Genomic DNA, 25013 nt, shown 5'->3' with positions numbered 1-25013 from the left:
GCGCCTACGATATCACTTGTTGCATTCCTACCAATCTATCTGATCAAGGTAATTTACTCGTTGTTTACTAGAATTTAGAACATGCATGATCCCCTGTTTCAAGGGAACTTCATATATATCACACATCTCCTGCTCTCCCCTTTCAGGTCTTTGACGGGAAGTTCGAAACAGAAGCTGCAATGGTCGTGATAAATTGGTGTTTATCATATATAATCTAAGATAATTCTTGTCTTGTTTTCTTCTTTCTGTATGTAAGCTTATTAATTTGAACTTCTGATAAATTAGGTTCCATTCGGTATGCAGTCTGAATCAAATTGGAATCAGAATCCAAAATTCCTTCAATTCGGAATCATGATCTATTCTCATAAATCTCTGTGTTTATTGGTTTTAGGTCCGAACCCGTAAAAACAGTTCGGGTCGGGTCTTCAAGCCGATTTTTCCCCGCCTCTTTCCTCTTTTTATTTTTTGGTATAGTGGAAAAGCACGAGGGATCGCGCGCGAAAGGACAACCTGAGCTGAGGAAAAGGGTCCATCATTTTTCTCTGAGCAGTTCTTCGTCTATCGAATATAGATCGTGTCTCTGTTTCTATCCGTTTGATTTCATTCTTGAAATTTTATTTATATCTAATATTTGTGAATGTAGTATTAGGAGAAGAAAAGTCAAAAGTTGATAAATTTCTCCTTCCTCGCCTTCCATCCTCCATTTCATCTTCATCATCTTCTCAAGATCTGGGAAAGTTATGGTATGAATTATATATGCAAATCAGAAAATCTCCGCTCCCTCATCAAATAAGGTAATTCTGGTCCTGATCCCTTCTCTTTTTCTCCAATTTTTTATGTTTTTTCTTTTTTTTTTTTTTGTTTTCTGTCGACATGCGCTTGATTGTTCCTCTGTCTGATCAAAATTATGTTTCCATGCCAAGTTATTCTATATTTCTGATCAAGTAGAGCGCTGAAAATATAATTTTGATGCCAAATGGAAAAAGAAGGGAACTGGACTTTCAATTGATCTGGCTTTGATTTCAAAGAACACGGGAATTTGATCCCTTGGAATTCCCCCGAATTCGGATTAGTTGAAGAAACCTTGCTCATTTTGATGGGTTATTGTGGGTGGTAGATCTAGATCGGATTGGTGTAATAGCGCCCTCAGTTCCTATATCTTTGGAAAAGCTTTGGAGCTTTGTTCGGTTTTCCTTATAAAGTGCTTTCTTGGAGACTGAGAAAGAATGTTTTAAAAGGGAAAATTTATGATAATTGTGGGCAGGAGATCAGGACTCATGTGTGACGCACAAAAGACATGGACTTTGATTAATCATAGTCTCTGTGAATTTTTGGTTACTTCTTTTGTGACTTGGATTGATTAATTGTAAGTTATTTTCAGTATATAATTGGATCAAAAAGTTAGAAATTAAAAAACGTCTTCTTTACCTTAGATCTTACTGTCAGATCACATAACAATTTTTTAATAATAAAAAGTGCTTTTGAAAAGCAAAAAACAATTAAATCGTCAACTAGTTTCCTATTTTCGTTTCTTCTAAGATCTATCTTCCAAAAAGCATTTCTATCCGGGTTAACTTTGGCTGTTGAGATTGAAGATTGTTGTTTTGTATGTTTTTGGAAAAATCCATGAAGAAAGACGGTGGAAGGCATAAAATGAGGGGATTCACATTTGCTGCTACCATATTACAGTAAGATGTGATTTCAAACTTAGTCTATGTTTGGTTTGATAGAAAATAATAGAATGCTGAAGAAAGGTTCTTAACAAATTTTAAAAAAATTCTTTAATAACATTTTTCTTAACCTTCTACTTCTTTTCTATTCATCAAACCAAACAGTCTTAGAGATTAATTTGGAATCAATTATATTTGGCTTTGAAATTGCCACGATGGGAATAAATAAATCATGTTTTTAAACTATGTTTCTGATATATGAAGCAAAGACAATTTTTGTTTTAATTTATTTTCCAGACTATCAAATAAAACAAACACAAAATTTGAAGTAGAGACGTTATATGATGATGAAACACAATATCAAATTACTAGATGCAAATATAATATATCATTTAAATCAGAATTCAAGTCCCGTGGTCTGATACGATTCATATATACTATTTTATTCTAATTGTATTGTAATTCTTTTAATTTCATTTTATTATTTCATATATAGTTTATGTATCAAAATTCATATAGAACAAAGTTTGAAGATTTTTTTTTTCAATTTATTGTCTATTTTGTTAATTTATTTTAATTTTTTTTTATTTTTTCATTTTTTAAATATGCTTCTCACGGCCTGGCCCCACTTAAGCTGACCTTTAAAGGGCTTTGGGCCTGCATGTTGGCACAAGTGGCCCATAAAATCATGTGTGCTGGCACGACACAACCCATTTTACACCTCTAATAGCACTCCACACCAATCATACATGCAAAGTGATAAATTGATTAGATGTAGGGCAATATACAATTTATGGCTAATGTGAGGTTTTATTATTAGTTAATTACAATGCCCCTAACACAATTTCGCAAGGAGGTGTCCCACAACATCCCAGAGCACATTTCTTGTACTATCATCATTGGGAACATCTCCCAATGATGCCTCATCATTTCTTGTATTATCATTATCATTGGGAGGTGTTCCCAATACACGACTGGGATGTGGCGAGGGACGCTGTGGGGGCTGATTTGATCTCCCCTAACACAATCATCACGTTGTACTAATCTGGACTCTTTTTTTTTTATCACTTTTGTAAACAAAATAAATAGATATACAACCAATAACAAGCTTTCTATGTTTTAAGAGCCAGTTTGTTTTTAAACCAAATGGTTTTGAATTGTTTTGGAACTGAAAATAAGAGCCAGTTTATATATGTTTTCTTACCTTTTTCCTACCTTTTCCTTCAAATCAAACACAGTTTTAATATCTGCCATCTAATACAAGTGTATGTCTGCCGCATATTGACCTTATTCCATTAATCTCAAGCCGTTCAGCCCCAAAACTAGTCAGGGTATTCATTCTGCTTCAGCTCTAACTCATTATTTCCCCAAGAATTGTTCAATTGGCCAGCGACCTACTGACCAAGGTGTAATAGGTTCAACTGGGATTGAACCATGATGACATGGCATATTTGTATATATAATATGGGATCATATAAATACAATATAATATATCTTACAAATTTTAACATAATAAAATATGATTGATATATGACAAGTTTCTTAATTTTTAAAGCAAATGGCTAGGATTCCGAACTTCTTGTTTCTTAGTTTATATTTTCTTTAAAATACATGTGCAATAAAATAATATATACAATAGAGAGTCATTAATTAAGATGGATAATGATGTTGACTAATATTAATTAAGTAATACGAAAAATAACAAGCATAGGGTCTAACTCTTGTTACATGCATTTTGAAATTAAACGGTTTTTTGGACAACCTTTAATCGTGGAATGTGTTGATTTGGTACAATTTTTGGACAACCTTTATTTGCTTAAGTGTTGGTATATTTATTACTTGGATGGTCAAGATTAATTCACTAATATTAAGAACAATACTTTAAAAGGCTAAAAGGATATAATGTACCAGACTTTTCTTGTAGATCCCATATAGTTGGGATAAGGCATGGATGATGATAACAAAATGATAAAAATAACATATGATATACCAAGCTATCCATAAATAGAAGACTATAAGTAATAAGTCATAGCTTTTAATCAATAAGAATCATTGATATAATTGACATTAGATTTATAGCCATCCAAAAGCTTTGAAGAAAAAAAAAACTTAATTGATTTAATTTATGCAAAAGAACTTCACTTGATTTTTCATTTTTAATCCTTTTTATTTGGCCCATAATTGTTGAAGTGATATTTTCATATATTTTGAATTTTAGAAATGCATAAAATATATATTTTCTACATTTTATCATTGATATTTGAGGCTTTAGCCCTCACATTGAGGAAAAATGTGTATGCCTATACCTCAAGGCTTATCCTTCCCACCTCAAGGTTTAACCTTCTGAGAAAATGGTTGAGAAGCCACTTTTATATCCTGGATGTTTGGATTGATTTGATTTGGTACATCGTTTGGATGGACCGGATTAAATGAAAGCTTGGTACAATAATTAAATGGTTAAGATTAGATGAAATTCGATACACTATTTGGATGATCGATATTATTAATTAATTTTGAGAGGTCTTTTAGGGCCAAGGTCTTAGGTTTTACTTCATAAAATACTTCACATAGCCTAGGCTTTTAAGAGAGTACCATGCGCTACTTGTATGGTTGAGATTAAATGAAAATCTTGGTACATTATTTAGACATGTTATATTTGATGATATTTTGATGCACCGTTTAGATGGTTGGGATTCATTACCTAATTTTATGAGGCATATTTTATGGTCCAAACCTCAAGAGCATTAAATTTTAGATATTTTCTCGCATTACTTTTATGGTTAAGATTAATTGAAATATGTGTACATTACTTGAATGGTTGAGATTAATTCACCCAATCTTAAGAGACCATGTTGATGGTCTAGATATTTGGGATGGTTGAATGCATAATTTGGATGGCCATATTAGATGAAATATTAGCGGAAGTGTTTGGATGGTTAAGATTATGACGTGCAAATATAAGATTTGTAAATACTATATACAAGACTTTGTAGTGTGCATATTTGTATGTGCAAGTCTTACCAAATTTAGCCTAATTGTACTTCATTTTGTATATTGTACTTTGGGCCTAATGCCATTTTAGTCTTCAAATTTTAAAATGACAATTTAGTACTTGAACTTTTAAAAGCAACAATTTAGTACTTAAACTTTCAAAATATAACAATCTAGTGCCTATCGTTAACTAGCTGTTAACCAGCCATTACGTGACATTTGAAAAAGACATAAATGCTCTTCAAGTGTCATCTAATTTTTTTTACCAACCATCCAAACATTGACAAAAAAATTAACAATGTCAAATCCTTGCCTTTTCCATTCAAGAAAGTTAGGGTCACATTGTCAATGTTTAGATGGCTGATAAAGAAAATTAAATAACACTTAAAGGACAGTTGTGCATTTTTCAAATGCCACTTAATGACCAGTTAGCAGGTACTTAACGGTAGGTACTGGATTGTCGCGTTTTAAAAGTTTAGGTACTGAATTATTGCATTTTAAAGTTTGGGGACCAAAATGACACTATGTCCAATGTACAGGATACTAATCGGGATTTTTTCCTTTTGCATACTACACTTTAGATTCTTAACATATGGACAATGTGATAAAAATTAGAAAACATACAGATAATGAATGAGCAGGCTTTTAATTATCCATTTATTGACAAAGTAAGAGGTTTGCAAAGTCTTGAGGAATTTCACATACATTTGAGGAATTAAGGCTATGTTTGGTTTGAAAGAAAATGTAGGGAAAGAAAGGGAAAGGTAGGGAAACCTTTACACCATTGTATTTGTTTCCTTGTCTTTCCTTTACTTTCTGGCCCAAACATTTGGATTCAGATTTTGTCCTCATAAAGCCATCCTTGTAACCTTTTTGTATATTTTTATTCATTGGGAGATATTTCTAATGCATTGTTGCAAGGGGTTGTGAGGACAGTTTTGTAAGGATGAAATCGGAATTGCAAACATTCCAAGTAGACCCCGGTCCATATACTTTAATTTGCATTAACATGTTAAAATCAAGGCCTTGCATGAAACTTAATAATAACAGAGATGCTTAAATTCTATACATTGTGAATCTTGATGAATGCCACCTGATTGGCTACCACTTTTGTGATACTGGTTGATTGGTTATTTTCTTTTCGAATATCACATTCATATGGTATCATAGTAGAATCCCTAATAAAGCTTCAAAATTTATCATCCTATGAAAGTAGAGAATGACTCCGTACTAAATACGAGGCAACTATACCTATATATCATTTTTTATCTTTTTAATAATATTATTTTATATAATATTCACTACTTATCCTGTAATGTTACTAAGACTTTAATTAATTACTCACTTTTTATGAGAATGGATAGACACATTCTTAATAAGAAAAGTTATATTTGAAAGGGTAAATTAAAAAGACCCCCTGTACCATGAGGCCAATGACAATTACCCCCTTAAACTTTCATTTGCAACAAAGACCCTCTAAACTTTCACTTAGCAGCAAATACCCCTATTTGTTAAGTCATACTCTGAAATGTGTTAAATTACCAAAATATCCACCTAAATTTTTCTTATTTTCTTTTCCTTGCCCTTTTCTCTTAAGGCCTAATTGATCTAAAAATACCTCAATTTTAACTAAAATGACAGAAAGCATTTCATTGGCATAGAAAAACAAGTTTTTTTTAAATTCTTGTTTCATTTCACTAACACGAATGCTTCTCTTTATCTTAAAATACAAAAATTACTCACTCCTTTCTCTAATAAATCAAGAAAAACCAAACAAAACTTCAAATCTATATCTATCAAAAAGAATCCTCTACCATTTCATATGAATATTAAATCTAGCTTTAAATCTGCAATGATCTATCAGAGCAATGGAGAAGATTTTAAAATTATAATTAAAATAAATCATAAATTGTTCAAATAAATAATAAAACAATAATATGGGGATTTAAAAAAAAAATAAACAGTTGAACGATAATCTTTTTTGAAATTAACCAATAGAAATCTAATGAAGTACATTTATTGCGAAGCGAAAATTCAAGAGGTATTCATCATTGATTTTTTATGGCGAAAATGTATTGCAAAGTAAAAGTTCAAGGGGGCATTTATTGCAAACTGTGATACATGAAAATTATTATGTAACTAACCATGTGATTTTTTTATCAAAATTCCTTGCACACAAAATTGTTGGCTGTACACTTAGGTCTACAATTCTGTATTTCATGGAGAATTGTATATTTCTTTGATCTGCCAACAAAACATGTTCCAACCCCTACCAATTTGATCTAACACCACACATTTCACTATGAGACTGGAGCCCACCATAAAAGTAGGACCCGTCATGCAAGTGATATCATGTTTGTATGTTGTTGGGATGAATTTTGTTGGGAGGTTATTCAGATTCACTTCTTTGAGCACCTCATCAATTCGCCTTTTATTCTCATAAAAAAAGGGTAAAATCATAAAACCTCCCCTAAAGTTTCTAACAATCATAAAACCTCCTCTATAGTTTCATTTTAACAAATATTTCCCCTGAACTTTTGAGAAACTCAATAAAAACCTTCCTTCCACCACTGTTCGGACAGAAAACATTAGATTGATGCACCAGTTTTTTTTCAAATACCCATTCTACCCTTTAATAAATTATTTTACATACAAAATTACTGAAATAACCCCATTTTAACTCAACAAAAACCTCTTTTAACAATCATTTCAGTAATTTTACATACAAAATTACTGAAATATATTTTTTTGTTGAGTTAAAATGGGATTATCTCAGTAATTTTGTATGCAAAATAATTTATAAAAAGGTAGAATGGATATTTGGAAAAGAACTGGTGCATCAAGAGTAATAGCATAAAAGTGACAAGAGTGAAGTTTTTATTGAGTTTGTTAAAATTTCAGGGGAGGTATTTGTTAAAATAAAACTATGGGAGAGGTTTTTATAATTATCAGAAACTTCAGGAAAGTTTTTGTATTTTACCAGACAATTCGCCTTATAACTTAAAAAAAAAAGGAGTAATAGCATAAAAGTAATATTTTTAAAAAATTTTCAAAAATAATTTAACTTTTTAAAAATAATATCAATAAACGCAAAATCACTGGGTTGTGAATGATGAAAACCTTTACGGTATTCCGACATCATATATTTTATCAAAAAAGATGAAAACTTTTCTTGTCCAATCAAGAAAGATAAATTACACAGTAATACACCTGACCTTGTATTAGTGTGACTGAAGCAGAAGAAGAAAATTTGGGCGATTGAAGTGCAATCCATGTAGGAAGCTGCTTGGATAATTGAATGGTGCTCTGTCATCAGGTTCGGTGGATGGCCGCCCGTGCGGTTAATGAAGACTTCTTTCCCAACACCAACAGCATTGTCTTTACAGTACGTCCCAATGGAATTGGAATGTCTTCTCGCCATCGCCCAGAATTTCAAATGACTAGAAACATGATAGTTTTGACTGGACGCAAGGAACAACTCTCCTTGCGTCGTCATGGTCTCCAAAGAGTTGATAGGGAGCTGTCGAGGGGAAATTTCAAGACTGCGCTTTCAATCGTTAAGCAGTTGCAGGAGAAGCCTGGGGGTCTCTATGGTTTTGGAGCTGCAAAGCTGCAGGTTTTGAACTATTCACTCTTGTTTCTGATGCGATTTCCTAAGGTTCTCGTTAATTTGCAGACAATTCTATAGACTATAGTTTCTGCAAGTACAACCAGAACTTCTGTAAAGCAGGCATCTATTTCCTAGGCAATACGAAAATTTCTCTGGTCCATGTATCAACAAAAATAAGAATTGCATAATTGTGGCAGACAAACACCCAATAACTGGGATTCAGATTATTCAAACAGCCACAGGGTTTTCAAGAAAGATGATTCATCTCGAATATTTGCGAGATAAAACTGTTTATGGGGAAGAGTTAGGGAACTTTACTAATTCTTGATTGAAAGAATTAATAAGGATTTCATGCTGCAAGGATTATTATTGTTTATCAGTTAGAATTAGAAATCCATCACTAACACTAAATCCATTTGTCTTGAATATACATGGTGAGTTTGGCTAGTATCCATAGTCTTCCAAAACTTTTTTTTTTATTGGTTTGATTATTTTCTTACAGTTTTTCAGTGCTCTTCCTTCTTTCTTTTAGACGTATTTATTGTAGTGTATTGCCATGTTACTCCACTCAAAACTAAACTTGGTCTCAGTCCAACTGAGTTGGCCCATACCAATCCTGCTTTGCCATCGCACTCTTTAGCACTGTATCTTTTGTTTCATTTTTCCGCAAGAGAGATCGTGAAATTTTTCATCTTTCAACCTGTATTAATATGACCATGTTCTATTCAGGTACCTCGAAGTGTTAATACATTAGATGAATTGAAGCTGATTCGACCGGATATATTACCTTTACTGCCACTGGTGGATCCATTACTGGAGTTAGTGGACAGAAGTCTTAAAATTGCCACACTCGAGTCAGTGAGTTTTTCTTACATAGAATTTCTCTACTTTATACTAAATGACTAAGTGGATAGAGAAATTGAAAGTGGATGGAAGGAATAGGTCAAAATGTCAAATCAATTAGATCAACCTGGCTCTGACATCATGTTAGATTAGCATTAGGCATTAGCAGAATAAGAAAAGAAAGGGAAGAAGGAAGAATCAAGGATAAAAGAGAGACAATTAAACAATACATGTCAACCTACTCAGAATATTCTATAAATATGCTCAAATAACTGAATACCCCCTATACTGGTACTTGATAGATGATACATAAACACAAAGCCTTATATCAAATAGATCTTTCATCGTTTATTGCTTATAAGTTGTGGATGTTTTTGCTTTCATGGTTGATAGCCAGTCCCAGACTACTGTTACTGCCCTGCCCAATTGCAGGTCCTCCTGGGGATTGGTTTACCCATTTCAAGTTTTTCATGATGGTTTGGTAAATTCAACAAATTCTAGACAACTCATTAAATTTGTTGTGGTGCAGATCTCTTTTAATGAACTGGAGAGTTCAATACTTGACACAGATTCTCTTTGTGAAGAAAAACATCTAATGTGCATGCAAGTAAGACATGCCTTTCTTTTGTCAACCTTATCATTCTTTCCGCACACAATTTTTTTCCTAAAATTGAACTTTTGCACAGGACGAATGATATTGTGACCCATATGAAACTTCTACTGTCATAGTATATTGAACAGTTACATACTTACATGTTTATCAAGAAATTTGGCCAAGCTATGTTGCCGGTTTTTCAAAATGGAGCTAAGATCTGTTTGTGGGTGGTCAGTGGGGGGAGTGTTTAGGTACCCCCTTCTGTGCCAATTTCTTATTACTTATTTACAATGGGTTGCTTTTTGGCATAAAGTGTATAGCTCAATGCAATAATGAGCTTTTTTAATTCATTTTATTATAAGAGAATCTTTTATACATCACAGTTCTTGATTTGAATAATAAATTTCTTGGTTAAAACCCCATACTTGTATTGCCTCTGTAATCAAATTTATCTGGTAAAAAATCTTGCAATTTGGTTGACCCGATGTCATACAGCGTTACATAAAACAAATTGAGCACAGTGATAGTAAACATGCCTCGTTTACTATAAATCATGTTGCTAGATAGATTATAAAGTCGTAGTTTTCCAAATGCTTGAGTAAACATGCCTCGTTTTAGTTATTTTCTCCTCTGTTTCATAAGGAAATATATCAGCTTTAAGGCTAATTCTCTGCTGCTGTTTCCCTTAATTAAGAATGCTCTATCACCTTGCTCTTCTTGTGACATGACTGTTAACACCACTTTCATAATTCATACTTATTGGAACTTGGGAGATGACCAGTGTTATTCATGACCATTGTCCTTTTTCTCCATTTTTTTGCTCAATATTCATTGTCTGTTTGACAGACACTATTACTTTAGATAATAAAACTACTGAATTTAAGCTCAAACCTACAACTCACAATAGAGTCTTCCTGCACCACCCAACCCAACAATCACAGCCTCTCCCAAAAAACTGACACAACCCTATCAAAAATGATCATCTCATTCCACACAATACAAAGCCCTGCACCTTTGCAATTACTCCTTTTCTCTAGTGTGTAAAGCAGGGGTTTATTTACTTCTCCTATTACAACTATTTGTTTTATTAAATTTCTTTATAGGTTTGATCTCAAATAAATCCCCATCCCTTTAAGCTGTCAAAAACTTTTGACACCTAAACCATCCAGTTGAATTTCTGTATTCCAAAGCGTCTAACTGCATTAGGCTTCTTATATGAACCTTCTGATCCTTGGATTTCTCACTAATCCTTTCTAACTACAAAACTACATTCTTTTTAAAGATTTTGTTTACAATCAACCCTTCACCCTTTTTTACCAACCTCCCCTCTGATTCCAGCTGATCTCATTCTATCTTGATTGTCCACTCCATACCAACACTAGCATCAGGCATCATATGTCAACCTCTCCTCTCTCCTTGGATTTGCTCAAACCTTTCTTTTTACCAACATAAATCTTTTCTAACAACACTAGCAGGAGGTAGTTGTTTTATTAATTAAGAAAAGAGTCCAATTCAGGACCCTAGAGTCCTAGACTGTTCCAGGTTAAAAAGGTAGCAGATTGTATTTCTCTAGAATAGCATGCCTATGTATCTTAGTATGCCGCAAAGGCCAACACAAGGCAAATAAAACCTGTCTCAAGATAGTTCTTGAAGATAACTAAGGATCATGTAAGCCATGTACTTCAATTATTTCCATTTTGACGTGTTGCAATTCACTGTTCTCAAGATAGTTTTTGATCCAAGTTCCTTTTAGATGGTTTGTGCTGTTGAGCACCACTTCTACATTCGGTTTTTTGTATGTCCATCATGCCCTCTACTTCACTGCTGAATGGTATTTAGTGATCCTTGGCCAGGCTAGGATTTTGTGGTTATCCTATGAATTGACCTAATATATTTGCAATGTGACGTTTAGTTCATTAAACATGTATATGTATTTCCTTGCACCACAACTAGTCTTCTTTTGCATTCAATAGTCATATGGTATGAGATACCTTCATCATGTGATTGATGTAAAATTGTAAACTATCTGGATATGGTTGTGCAGCATGAAGCTGGTCATTTTCTAATTGCCTACTTGCTTGGGATTCTTCCAAGAGGATATGCGGTACCAAGTATAGAAGCCTTCTGGAAGGACAAATTCATAGTGGGAAAAGTAGAGTTTGTAGGTTTTGAGTTTCTTAAAGAAGTGAGTTGATTTTTTTTAGGTTTCATATCTAAGTTTTCTCTTTCTATTAATAAATCTATGCTATTATGTCATCTCTACTGTAAGGGATATGCTATGCACATTTCCAAGTAAAGATAAAAGGGTAAAAAGCAAAAACTAAAAAGATGAAGGGACATTTAGATTATGACACTTTTCCTACTGTAAGCATTATATATGATACGGTGCTATTAAAATACTCTAGTGGCTAGTAATGGCATTATATAGTACAGATCTGAAAAAGAAAACGTTTTTCTTTTTCTGTTTCACTCAACAAAGAAACTTGTCTCTTTATGGTAGGAAACTCTTCTAATGCAAATCAAATGGAGTAAATTTGTTGGAAGAGGATGATGGAATTTCTATTCCACTTCCTGCCCTATCATTTTGATATGGATCCCAAAGGAGCTAAATCATGTGGCAGACAACTTAATAAGATTGGGAATGAACTGGGGTATAATGTTAAGTGAGATGTCATTACACTAGAAAGCTTGTGTGGTGGTGTGCTTGTACATCTTTGTGATGGACTCATTTTTATTCTTTTGATGTCCATCTAGTACATCTCTATTCTATTTTGTAATTGTCCCCAGTTAGTTAATGAAATACTTTTGATCATAATCTTTCAAATATACATATTGATATAACCTTTCAGAAGTTTCTAATATGAATTAGAAACTTCATCAAAGCAAAAAATAGTGTACATAAGGCTCCAAAAATAATAGAACAAGAGAATTGAGCATGCTCACTCTCTCATCCCAATACAATTGGCTCCTTGGAATAAGTCTCAAGAGAAGCCTCAGTATGGCTCTCCCTCCTTACCCATTCTCTGCCTAGTAAGGTACAATAGTGTTCTTTGATTTTGTGGGGGGAGAGAGACTCTATATGAACAGAAGCATCAACATTGTCACAACGGACCTAGGCTCATTCATTACCTTGGCCATGATGTTGAAATAGAAGCAGGTCCGTATAATTTCACTAGATGGATATGTGATGATCTTAGGGGCCCTTGGAGGCTTTCATATGAGCCTAGAGAGGCTAAATCTTGAGCTCCAAGGTTGAACATCACATTTTCTTGGATCCCAAGTGTTGACATGTTTATACTTGGTGTAGTTAATAGTCCTTTTGTGTATTATATTCTTTTCCTCTATATCCTGTTGTTAGTTAGGGGCATATTTGTCTATTTCTACCATGTTATACTCCATATACAAATAGGAAAGTGTTTTACATGTTACACATGTAACCCAAGATTGCTCTTTTCCCAATTATTCTCTCTCTTTTCTTTCTTCCTTTCCTCTCTTGCTTCTTCTCAATTTCTCATTTAGTTATAGCTACACATATTATAATCTTTTGTGTCTTTTTTCCATTTGATTCAAGGCAAATTTATATATTTGTACCTTGAGTAGTTCCTTTGGTCAGTTGGTGAAACCCATGCAGATCTAGGATCAGTAGACTGTATGAGATTTTGATTTGAGAAGATTGACCAATGTTATTTGGAAAATGATTTTTCGAGACTGATTTGATTTTCTGGTGCCTAGGAAGTGAACTCAGAGATTTTTCTCAAAAATCAAAGAAAAACAGAGTTTTGGATTTTTATTAACATCAGTCCATAACTCAAATGAAGTGCCATGAAAGTGGATCTGGAGATCAGGTGCCCCATCCAAAGTTGTTGTTGTTGTTGTTTTCAATTGGGCTGCTATCTTGAACAAAAACCAAACCATTGATAACCTTATGGCCAGAGGGATGGTTTTGGTGAGTTGTTGCTCTTTATGCAAAGGTGATTGGGAATCTGTTAACCATCTGCAACTACATTATCCATATTTGTTCTGTATGGGTCCACGTCGTCAGACTTTTTGGTAAGTCATGGGTGCCCCATAATGACATCTGTGGTATGTTTTTTGCATGGCCTGTAGCTTCAACAATAAAAAGCAGCCATTGTGATGTTCTGCCCCTATGGATATTTGTTGGGTTTTGTCGGGAGAAGGAAACAATCAGATTTTTAGGGGCACAGCATCTCAAGTGGAATCAATAGTAGGCAGAGTGGAGAGGCTCCTAATTAATTAGTCATGCCTTAAGAAGAATTTCATTGGTCTATCATTTCCAGTTTTTTGTGATCAGTGGGGTCAAATTATTGCTTGGTAGGTTATGCCAGTCATTCTTCTTGACTGTAGATGGTGTGCATAGTGTATACTGAGAGCTCGTTTATTTCAAAGGGACTTGCCTCGTAATTAGTGGGGATTTCCCCTTTCTTCATTAATACAATCATTTTACTTACCTTTCAAGAAAGAAAAGGTATGGAAGTCGAAGGAGACTGGAAAGTAGTACTTAGGTAAACCCTACCCTTGTGATAATTCTAGTATGGGCAGTTTGAATTTTACAGAGTTCTGAGTCCTCTGGAGTGAGTCCCTATTTTATGTTCCCCTGTTCAAGGTTCAAAGTATCAAGACACCCAATACACACAAACTTGCATATCAGGTGTTTCCAATGCACACTCCTCTTTTTTTCGGTTTTTTTTTTTCAAAATTTTGCAGGGGGTCGGTCTTAGGCCAGGCTACCCCCTGAAAGTGGGTGACTCAAAATACCTGTTATTTAGCATATCAGGGCACTACTGGAATGATACAATAAGCCCAATGCACCCTGATACATTGTGATCTTTTGAACCTTGCTTCAATTTTGGCGCTACAGCTGTTTCAAACATACATTCTCACACTTGTTGGCCCTATATTTTACCATTACACCTAGCAATGGCCCCTGCTATTATTGTTCCTATATGCAGATTAACATTGGAAAGTTCCTATATGCAGATTAAAAGGTCAATTATGGAAATGCATATGCCAAAGTGAGTTTTCTTTTCCTTCTAACATGGATTGCCTCTGACAAAAAGTTAGCCACACTTGCATATCGGGCTTTTTTTCTTTCTCAATTTATATTTATGCATACCTCAAGGTTCAAAGTAACAAGATACCCGGTATGCACAAACTTGCATATTGGATGTTCAAAGGCACAACCCTCTTTTTTTTCAAAAATTTATAGGGGGTCGGTGTTAGGCCTGGCTACTCCCTGAAAGTGGGTTTATCCCAAATTACCTGTTATTTAGCATATTAGGCACTACCAGAACGATACAATACACCTGATACACCCTGATATGTTGCAATATTTTGAACCTTTACATGCCTCAATAGTGGTATTTATTTTGTACTCTAGTTTCAGATGTTTTGTATTTTATGAGCAATTTCTGTTAGTAGCATCTCTAGTCCCTTGACAGTGTCTTTCCACGCTAAACTACTTTGGAGGCCAGTTTAGATGTCATATCTTTCATACTCTATCCCAATTAAAGTTAATACTTAATAGTAATACCAGGATAACTGAAAGCAAACTTTGTTTCAAGTAAATAGATTTGTATCAGAAATGGGTAGTAAAGGCAACACAAGTAGGTCTAGCATAGGAAGTACTTATCATCCATCACTACCCAACCAAGAAGATAAAGGAGTTCCTGTAATTTTATTTAGAAAAACCTAACATTCATGTATGTTTTTGGTTTTGGTTGAAAAGAAGTTACCTTGCCTGGCAGATAATCATCTTTGAGTTTACCCTACCTGAGTGTGGTTGGATGTACAAATTCTGTTCCTCCAATCCATTCCATCCAGGACCCTCACTTGATGAAAAGACATTTAGTCGACAAACTAAACCGTTGATCATTTTATCATTATCCGTATTCTTGGAAGTGTGAGGTTAGTTATCATTTCAGGCAATGAGCTCAAAGTTCACAAACCTTGCAGGAAGGATTTATCCATTTCTTACTGTTTATGTACATGCTATAATTTGGAAGATGATGTATGTTGCTGGTTAACAAGTATTATTGCATTGTTGTTGGTATTGAATTTTACTTTGATATCTTTCCTCTTTTTGCAGGTGAACAGAGGAAATTTTTCATCAAAGGTAATGTCATATGCTCTTTCTTATTAGTTGACAGAATATCTTCTTATTTTACATGCACAATTTTTACTTGAAACATTTTAGGGTTTCTTCTAGTCTTATGGTCCTGAAATTATTGATATCTAGCAGTTTTAAGTAATTAATGTGAACAGGCACACAGTTGAGTTAAAGAAATCAAATCTTTCATAGATTACTAGAATTCAAACATATGTCAACCTTTCTGTTAAGAAAATAACCTTATCTTGTTCTATTCTGTAGAGCATGATGCTTTTCATGTTTTGGAATCTGAGGTGTTAGTAAGCTATTTTTGGTTAGCCGTCAGCTGTGTTTGGCATATAGTTGAGTTACCTACCTCCCAAGCGTTGGGTATTTGTATTATCATCCTTTCATCATGCAATAAAATTAATTCTTAACAATAAAAAATATATATTTGAATCCTTTAAAGGTGGAACAGAATTTGGTGAAGTAACTTCCTTTTCCTTTCTTATTCTTTACTCTTTTTTAAGTGTCCATACCTGTGTGTTGTGGTTGCTAGATAATGCAGTAAAATTTTGTGGCTAAGTTCTACTGTTCTAGTATATAGTATATAGTCATTCTCATTCTCACAAAGCATCTAAAGTGCCAATTGACTGATGTTGGTAAGCAGGCAAAATCTATACATAATAAGTAATAAACTTCCATTCCCTGGCATACTTTTGTTTATTCATTCCTTGCTTGATATCTTCTTCCTGTCAAAATAAACTTGTAAATTTAACTAGTATGCAACTGTGCACTACAAATTGAAAAGAGTAGCAGACTACTAATTTACTTTTTTGGTAAGGTCAAATTTTGTTAATTGTCAAAACAGACTGTACATGTTGAGTAAGAGGCAGCCATGAAAATCCACGTCCCTTGAAAGGTGCTACCCCTGTACAAAATATACCTAAATGAACTCTTTCCCAGCAAGAAAAAGAAAAGGTAACTCAACCAAAAAAAGAGCAAGAAAAAAGGTCCCAAAGCAGAATATATCTTTGAAGTGAAGGAACTTTTTGCAACACACTTCTCATGTTCCCTTGGTACTCACATCTCTTGTAATTTCTCTCTTTATTCTAATATTTTCTTTTAATGTTAAGAAAAGCACCAGACCTGTTGATCCAAGTCCATTGGTCCTATCTAGGTGTAAAGCTGTGGCCCCACTGACATGCTTTCAGAGTCCACTCTTGTAGCTCACTCAAAAAAAAATCTCTAGATGCTTTTCCTGCTTTAGAGGTTAGAGTTTTACACCAGAAGGTAGACCCATCTACCCTTCCAAGGCATTGTATTTCTTTTTTTTTTTCCAATTTAATGGAGTATTCATACTTTTCTCGACGATTAATGACTTAATGTAATCTGACAGATTATCTTGTTGGTGGTGAGACTCACCCTTAGCTTGGTTAGTGAGATGCCATTCCCCAAGTAAGTTAGGCAGTGCAACTATACCCTTCACTCTTCTGTCTTTCTTTTTTCTTCTTTGTTCTCTTAACTTTCTGTCCAAGAACCATTAAGACAAGCTGGAAATTTGATGCTTGTACTGCCTTTGGATATTCTGCCACATCAACCAATCACAACCACTCAGCTAGACAACAAATTGACTAAGGAATTAAGAGATTGAAAAACCCAAACAAATAGGGAATTAATTAGAACTTGAAAGGTCTTGTCTCTCTATTCTGATGGTTTAACCTTCAAGGTCAATGACAAGTAATCCTCTTCACCATGCAATAGTTGCATGCCTTTTTACCACCTTACACCAATTAGCTTGGGTACTTTTTCTTTTATTTTGCTAATGCTTTTTGGTAATGGGCTACACAACAGGGGGTAGCCCTCCCCCAAACTTTACCAGCATACAAGCTTGGGTACTCCACCTACAATATAGAACCAAATTTTTTATGACACCTACAGGATTGGCACTCCTACTATTGGAAAGAATGATAGAGTGCAAATAGTCAGTTATTTACTTCAAAGAGAATCTGGTAATTTCACATACAATCTAATCCTGGAAGGAATGCGCATCTATTGATTTCAGTTACTTTAAGTGCCTTACTGTTATTGTTCAATTTCCAAACAGATGTGTCTATTTTCTGACTCATTGTTAGGCATTCCATTTTTAAATGTTTCTATGGATTTCACTCAATTGAAGTGCCTTACTGTGCAATTTCCAAATAATTGTCCAAATTTTTTTACTGAATGGTTGATGGACATTCTAAAATTGTTCTCTTTTTGGCAAAAAAAATTTTTAGGAGTGATTTGGCACATCCTATTTTTTATGCAATGACAAGCTCCGAATCATTAATGAAAACTACATGTTTTGAAAAACAGAAATACCTGATGAAGTTTTTCAACATAAATATAAACAGGGATGTGCCCAAATAAGTCCCCTTTTTGGAAGATTGATTGCTAAGTTCTATTGACATCATGATTAAGTACAGAGCTAATCTTAGATTATTGACCCATGCATGCAAATATTAAGCAAAATTTAAGTGAAATATATTCCATTTAATGTGTATTCAAAACATCTAAGTACTATAACTAAAGTGATTTGTTGATAAGAATGCCTATACTAACTCTGAAATGCCATGGCATCTATTTGCGTATTATTTCTCATCAAAGGGAAATAATCTTACAACACAGTTTAAGGTAATTACTAATTAGAACATCCCAACGTCAACATGATATTGGCCCGCATCCCATTCTTTTAACTGTTGTTGATCAATACAAATCTAACATTTCAATCAAGGAAGAAGGAAATTGTACATGAATAGCAGTCATGAACCACCTTGTGCCATATTCTTTTCCACTCACATTGAGTGGTTGGCACATTGTGTACAGGCAAGAGAGATCAGAGACTTATCTACAAATGATGTAAAGATGGTTTTATGGGTTCAGTTTCCAATGTCATCAGCCCTCAACCCTGGTCTCTCCCTCTCAAGAAGTAATCGAACTTATGTTTGACGGTTGATCTTTGGGGAATTTGGGGCCTACTTGGAGGTGCTTTCGGGATCCATAAGAGGTGGATCAGTTGAATCAATTAGTTGAGTTGTTAGATGCGTAAGGCATAGGAAGGGAAAAATTTTATGGTCTCAGACTCTCAGCAGCCTTATGATATAATTTACCCATTCTTTATTGCAGATCTTCTTAAAAATTGTTCTGTACTTGGTGTATGTTAAATTATATTGATGATTATGTTTTTCTGGCAGAATTTGAACAGATTCTCCTGCATAACATTAGCAGGTCTAGTATCAGAATATCTTGTGTTTGGGTTCTCTGAAGGAAGCTACTCTGACATTGAAAAGGTTGGATAATGTCTTCAATAACAAACAATCTTCTATTATGGTACACCATTACTAACTGCTTTCTTATGGTGGAACAGTTGAACAGAATATTCAAATGCTTGGGCTTTACAGAGAGTGAAGCAGATTCTCAGGTGAAATGGGCACTACTGAACACTGTAATACTTCTACTTCGTCACCGTGAAGCTAGATCAAAACTTGCAGAAGCCATGGGGCTGGGAAAATCCGTAGGCTTCTGCATCAATACAATAGAAAACTCTATAAACGGAGGATGCATTTAGAGGCAAAGTAAGGATTTCTGGTACCCATAATTGTTGGCAGTTTCCTGCATTTTGTTGACACAAACGTGCCATTGCGCTTGCGCCACAAGCCTTCCAACCTTTCCCAATGTAAAGTTAATGGTTCATATAATTCACGCGAACCCTACTAATAGATATGTAAAAGCCTTCCATCACAGTCAATTTTTTGCAGAAATACCCACATTTGAATGATTAATAGATATGTAGGCCACGGCAGGAACTATTTCACGCATTTTGCATTCAGAACGCCTTCAGAGAATTAAATTTACCACGGCAGGAACTATTTCACGGATTGGTAGTTAAAAACGAGAACAGAGGTTCCTTTCCCTATCCTTCTGATTCCCAACTACATCAGATGTGCTTACTAGAATTGTGCCGGTTATATTACCGGATATTAACGAAGAAAAATTGGTGCCTGTTGTCAAATCTGCGACTTTTATAATATTGAAAGAAAAATAACATTTGATAGAAATTAGCCTGATTGTTTCTAAAAACAAGCACTTTCGATTGATTTAGAAGAAAGGGATAGTAACAAAAAGGGCTAATAACTAAATAATATACATCCAGGATCCAAAAACAAAGGGGCGAGAATGACATAAAAGAATCTAGAACTCCTGTGAGGCAGATCCGATCTCGCCCTTCCCTTTCCCAATCTTCTTCGGCAAGAGAGTCTGATGAATATTGGGCAAAACCCCACCGTTGGCGATCGTAACGGATCCCAATAGCTTGCTCAATTCCTCGTCATTCCTCACCGCAAGCTGTATGTGCCTCGGCACAATACGATTCTTCTTGTTGTCCCTTGCAGCATTTCCAGCCAATTCAAGAACCTGAAAACAACACAGAACCATCAGAACATCAAGTTTCCGGAATCGAAATCAAAACACATAAAATACCAGACATGTGAGACAAATCAAAATGATCACAAACCTCAGCGGCGAGGTATTCCAGAACGGCAGATAGATAGACCGGAGCACCGGCACCGACACGCTCGGCATACTTGCCGGCTTTGAGAAACCTGGCGATCCTCCCCACGGGGAACTGCAGACCGGCCTTCTGAGACCTGGAAACCGATTTGGAAGCCTTTGGCTTTCCCCTGCCGCCCTTTGTTGAAGCTGAGGAACTCATCTCTCTCGAATTCAGTTCTGATCGATGGATTTACGATACTACGTCCGTCACCGTCACCCTAGCCCTAACGACCGAGAAACTCTTTCAGACTTGTTTTGAAAGGGGCATAGGTTTATATAGTGCGTTGTGTAGAAGGTTCTCGTTGTTGAGTGGTCGATTCGGCTTCACGCGGATCGCCAACGTGGCAAAGCACTTTGGGGTCGCGCGAAGAAAAGCAAAATATTCGATTTTTGGTCACTTTCGCGGTTGTTTGTTTTGAAATTTTGGGGATGATACGGAATTCGTGTAGCTGGAAGGAAAGTACGAAAGAACAATATCAAATTACGAAAGTGTCCCGATATTATTTTACATCGACGAAAACATCCACGTGATTGCCTCTGCTGACTACTCGTGTTCCCTTTGAAGCCTCCCATTTCATTATTCATTAACCTCTGGGCCGAATTCTTTTTACATTTACCAGACCACATTTACTTAAATCTACTCTACCCTGTAATTTGCATTTTATTGAAACATCTTTCATAGTAGGTTTTTGGCATCGGTGCTAGTAACATCACATCGTTATTTTGAGAAGAACGTTGTTATGCATGTCGAGTGAGAAATTGGTGCTTATTTTTTGTTTGGAACAACTACTGCCACATGGTTGTTTTTTGAAAAAATAACACTAGTTTGGTTTGTTACTAGTGCTAATAGCAACATTTTTAACATTGATTTATACTATTCAACGCCAAAAATGATGCTACGTCATTGCATCATTGGCAGTAATACACCATTTTTCCATAAAACATTGAATTTGGTGTTGCTTCATACCACACTTTTCCAATTTCCAATGTGTGATTTGGAAAATGTTTTTTCTAAAAAAAATTGTGCCAAATAAAAGGATAATGTTTGAATCATCGATTCCTCTTATGTGGTGCCTATGTGGTGTCGTTTTCTTAGAAAACAACATTTATGACAAACATTGCCATAATTTGCAACCTATTTACTTAATCGACCTTTCATTAAGAGCTATTTGTTTTGCCATATGAAAATAGTAACATGATCACCTAAACTAAGTGGAAAATGTTTAAGGGCATGGACCCACAGTTGTTCATTGCAAAGGTGCCCCTAAAGGCCTAAACTAAGTAGAAAATGTTAAGGGTATGGATCAATGGTTATTTATTCCAAAAGTACCCCTAACACTTCTATTTAAAACAAATTTGACCAAATAGAGAAAAAAAAAATAAAGTTGTTCTTTGTGTTTTACTAGGGACAAAAATGATATTTTTGTTTTTACTTTCTTTTAATAAAATTTATTTGAATGGATGTTAGTGTTAAAACTTTCATTTTCCATTTTCATCAAATGGAAGGTCAATTAAGTAAAAATTGATTACAAACTTTAGGGGATGATTTAGTAAAATACAAACTATGGGATAGGTTTTATTAATTTCATAAAACAACAGGGGGTGTTTTAATAAATGTCCCTACTTTTTTTATAAAGGAGCATCAACAAATGAATTAATTTCGTTTAGGCCCAATTTAGCCACAAAAAAAAGTACCAACACAGTTCCAACATGATATGTGTCCTCAGATCATAGGTATGATGGGCCCCAGTCTCATGGTGAGATATGCGGACACATGTCGAGTTGAATTTGAAACCATGTTGGTATAATTTTTGTTGCAATTAGGTTGAGTTGAACCAATGGTTATGTAGTATGTTGCATAATCAATGATAATATCACATGTTAGTTAAGAAAATACAAGGGTACATAGTGAGAAGTTGAACCATGAATGATTGTGGATCCTATGTATTTCTAGACTGGTGTGGGGATTTATCATTGGTTCCACAACTTGATAAACAGCTATTGTGTTTAGTTAACCCTATTTTGATCATAATTCATTTCACTAATGTAATGATGGCAATTTCCCATATCTTGCTAGGTATTTGGCCTTCCAAGACCAAGGGAGACATGGATGGAGATTGTCTTGGAAGTGATGGGAATGGTGATTAATAGGAATACTCGATTGTGGATGACGGCAAGGATAGGGAGTGAAACCCCTGCACCACCCCTTCATTTTAAATGTCTTCATTCAAATATAAAGTTTTAATTAAAAAAAGTAGGGATTCCAATCCACATGTCTCTATTAGGGACATGGATTAATTTAAAAGTTAAGGTTAAGGATGGGGAATATAGTCCCTAGCCCATTGAAACACAATGACATGAAAAGAATGGGAAAGCAACAAATTTTAACACCCTCTCAAGCATTGATTATGCCAGCCAAAAGATTATTTGTGTGCAAATGATCTTATTGCATACATACGTAAATTTCTCAAACTATTCCTATTGTTTAGTTATTCGACAAATTGTACCCTCATTGTTTAACTATTGTCCTAAACCAGCCCTATTGCTTCTGACAATTGCCATCGTCGATAATTCATAACAAAAAGGATGAAATGTCCATTTTGCCCTTGGTCTCTTTCTCATTTAACATAAGTCAAAAAACATATTGCGCATTCTCCCCATCCTCTCGTTTCCTACCATCTCTCACAATTGAAGAACAAGCCATCTCCAAATCCATTTCACGAGCTCATCCATCTCATTTCCACCACTTTAACCAGAGCCAAACATATAAAAAATCCCCTGAAAAGCCATCCCACCAAAACCCCTATTCCCCCTCCGGTAGTTATGGAAGCTACTCTAATCCGCTCAGCTTTGCTAGTCCCCCTCGGGCAATCCCCTTTATCATGGACACAGGTAGTAATCTTGTCTAGTTCCATTGTACCCATCGCTACATCTATGATAATTGTATTTTCCCATTTTAAAATATCACAACTAACCCAGTTTTCATCCCTAAATCATCCCCCATAGCAAATGATGAAGGGTGATTTGGCACGACCTAGTAAGAAGGGGTCACGTAGACGCAATCTGCTCGAGAGGTGACAATTCACCCAAAGGAACCCAGTCCGCAACAATCAAAGCTCAGGTATTCAGTCACCTCGGCCCAAAAACCACCTCGGCGTTGAGACATCTCAACACCCAATCCAGTTTGGGACTAAAGAACCAAAGTACCAGTTCGGAGCTAAAGAGCCAAAACGCCATGTAATCGACTCCAAAGGCCTCCCTAACGGACCCTGAATTTATTGGGATCACGACAAGACTCATCCTAGCTCCGCCTGAATCAAAGAAAAATGATAAACCTTATCAACTAACGCATTGCTCTCCTTCAAATTCAGAACAAATCTTATCCACACAAACCTGGAGACCCCAAAGCTCTTTCGTAAGGTCCACGACTACTCCACTATATAAGGACATCAAACCCCAAGGCGAAGGTACGCGTGATTATTTACTCACTAGCACTCAATCATTCATGTATTCAACTCGCATCCACAGTAAAAAACTAACTTAAGCATCGGAGTAACCTCACCGGGTTAGCCCCCTTAGGTTCTCTGATCTACTATTTTGTAGCTTGGTCTAGATCATCATGCAACTGGAGTTTGGATCATCTTACAGTAGGGAGTATCTAGATTGCACTCCATCAATTGGTCGGCTGTGGGAACACGATTGAAAGGTCATCCCAATTTCAATTGTAGTTTTAGATTTCGATTTATCCCAATGGATTCTTCTAGCAACACCGGGAAAAGCATCGAGAGGAACGTCACCGAGGGCAATATCAACAATCAACCTTCCCCCAAGGTCCCACGGTATGTATCAGCCAGTTTACTATTCCCCTTACAGCTTCAAGGGTCTCGTCACTGTCCGTACCGTAGGGCACTATGCAAGTGATCGTGCCGCTTCCTCTAGTGGGCGTAAATTTCTCCGAGCCATCTATGGTCCCTCCTGGAATCGAGCACTCCCAATTCCATGACCTCGTTCAATGCATCCGGGCAATACAAATCTAGATGCAATAGGTCCAACAGTTCCAATAGTATCAGCAGTACTATCTGTACCAGTAGTATCAACAGCAGTTCCCACCACTGCAGCCGAACAAGCATCCAATTCCACCCCTGCACCCAGGGTTGCATTAGGGCCAGAACCCGAATCGGCCTGGAACTAGCCAAAACATTAATCGATCCCCCCATTAGGGTAAGGGGACCTCGTGGGTGCCAGTTCCTCCCAAGGGTCAAGTTTTGCCCCGTGGGAGGAGAGACGGTCAGCACACTCCTCTAGTCTCGCAAGGAAATTTTAGAAATAGGCCTAGGGATAGTCAGCTCAACTGGGCCAATCCGCTTGGCACTCCCACCAGGAAAATAACGGCTCACAAGGAGATAACAACCAGCCCAGAGTTCGAGGTGCAAACTTGAGGCAGGACCCCTCCGTCCCTCATGATAGCCGGTGCAAACTCCACAACCAAGAGAACCCGACAAGAAGGAACCAGGATCCACCTCACAATAATGTCCGTAGTGATGTTGAGATACCAGATCAGGCCGAAATTAGCAACACCAACATTGATCCGGTGAAGCAGCAGCA

At 35.7% G+C, this 25013-nt stretch overlaps 2 protein-coding genes across 4 annotated transcripts; one reads left to right on the top strand and one right to left on the bottom strand.

Moving 5' to 3' along the window:
* Positions 1–676: 676 nt before the first annotated feature.
* LOC148867305 (uncharacterized) lies at positions 677–19675 on the top strand. 3 transcript variants are annotated; one of them, XM_088979125.1, is made up of 8 exons: positions 677–794; positions 7901–8277; positions 9001–9129; positions 9644–9721; positions 11754–11894; positions 15816–15842; positions 19052–19147; positions 19225–19675. In XM_088979125.1, the coding sequence occupies exons 2-8, from the start codon at positions 7960–7962 to the stop codon at positions 19423–19425; spliced, it is 990 nt and encodes a 329-aa protein (XP_088835251.1). In that variant the 5' UTR covers positions 677–794; positions 7901–7959; the 3' UTR covers positions 19426–19675. The 3 variants fall into 3 exon arrangements, with proteins under 3 accessions (XP_088835251.1, XP_088835250.1, XP_088835252.1); XM_088979124.1 differs by lacking the exon at positions 677–794 and having other exon boundaries at positions 7751–8277; XM_088979126.1 differs by lacking the exons at positions 677–794; positions 11754–11894 and having other exon boundaries at positions 7836–8277.
* Positions 19676–19927: 252 nt separating this feature from the next.
* LOC148867304 (histone H2AX) lies at positions 19928–20656 on the bottom strand. The gene is made up of 2 exons (XM_088979127.1): positions 20371–20656; positions 19928–20270 (listed from the first exon to the last, which is right to left on the bottom strand). Exons 1-2 carry the CDS (start codon positions 20566–20568, stop codon positions 20049–20051), a joined length of 420 nt encoding a protein of 139 aa, XP_088835253.1. The 5' UTR covers positions 20569–20656; the 3' UTR covers positions 19928–20048.
* Positions 20657–25013: the final 4357 nt, after the last annotated feature.

The sequence above is a fragment of the Nelumbo lutea genome, chromosome 3, assembly GCF_056320005.1.
Source record: "Nelumbo lutea isolate HS-2025 chromosome 3, American lotus-T2T, whole genome shotgun sequence".
NCBI classification, from domain to species: domain Eukaryota; kingdom Viridiplantae; phylum Streptophyta; class Magnoliopsida; order Proteales; family Nelumbonaceae; genus Nelumbo; species Nelumbo lutea.
This window is presented reverse-complemented; position numbering and strand designations above follow the sequence as displayed.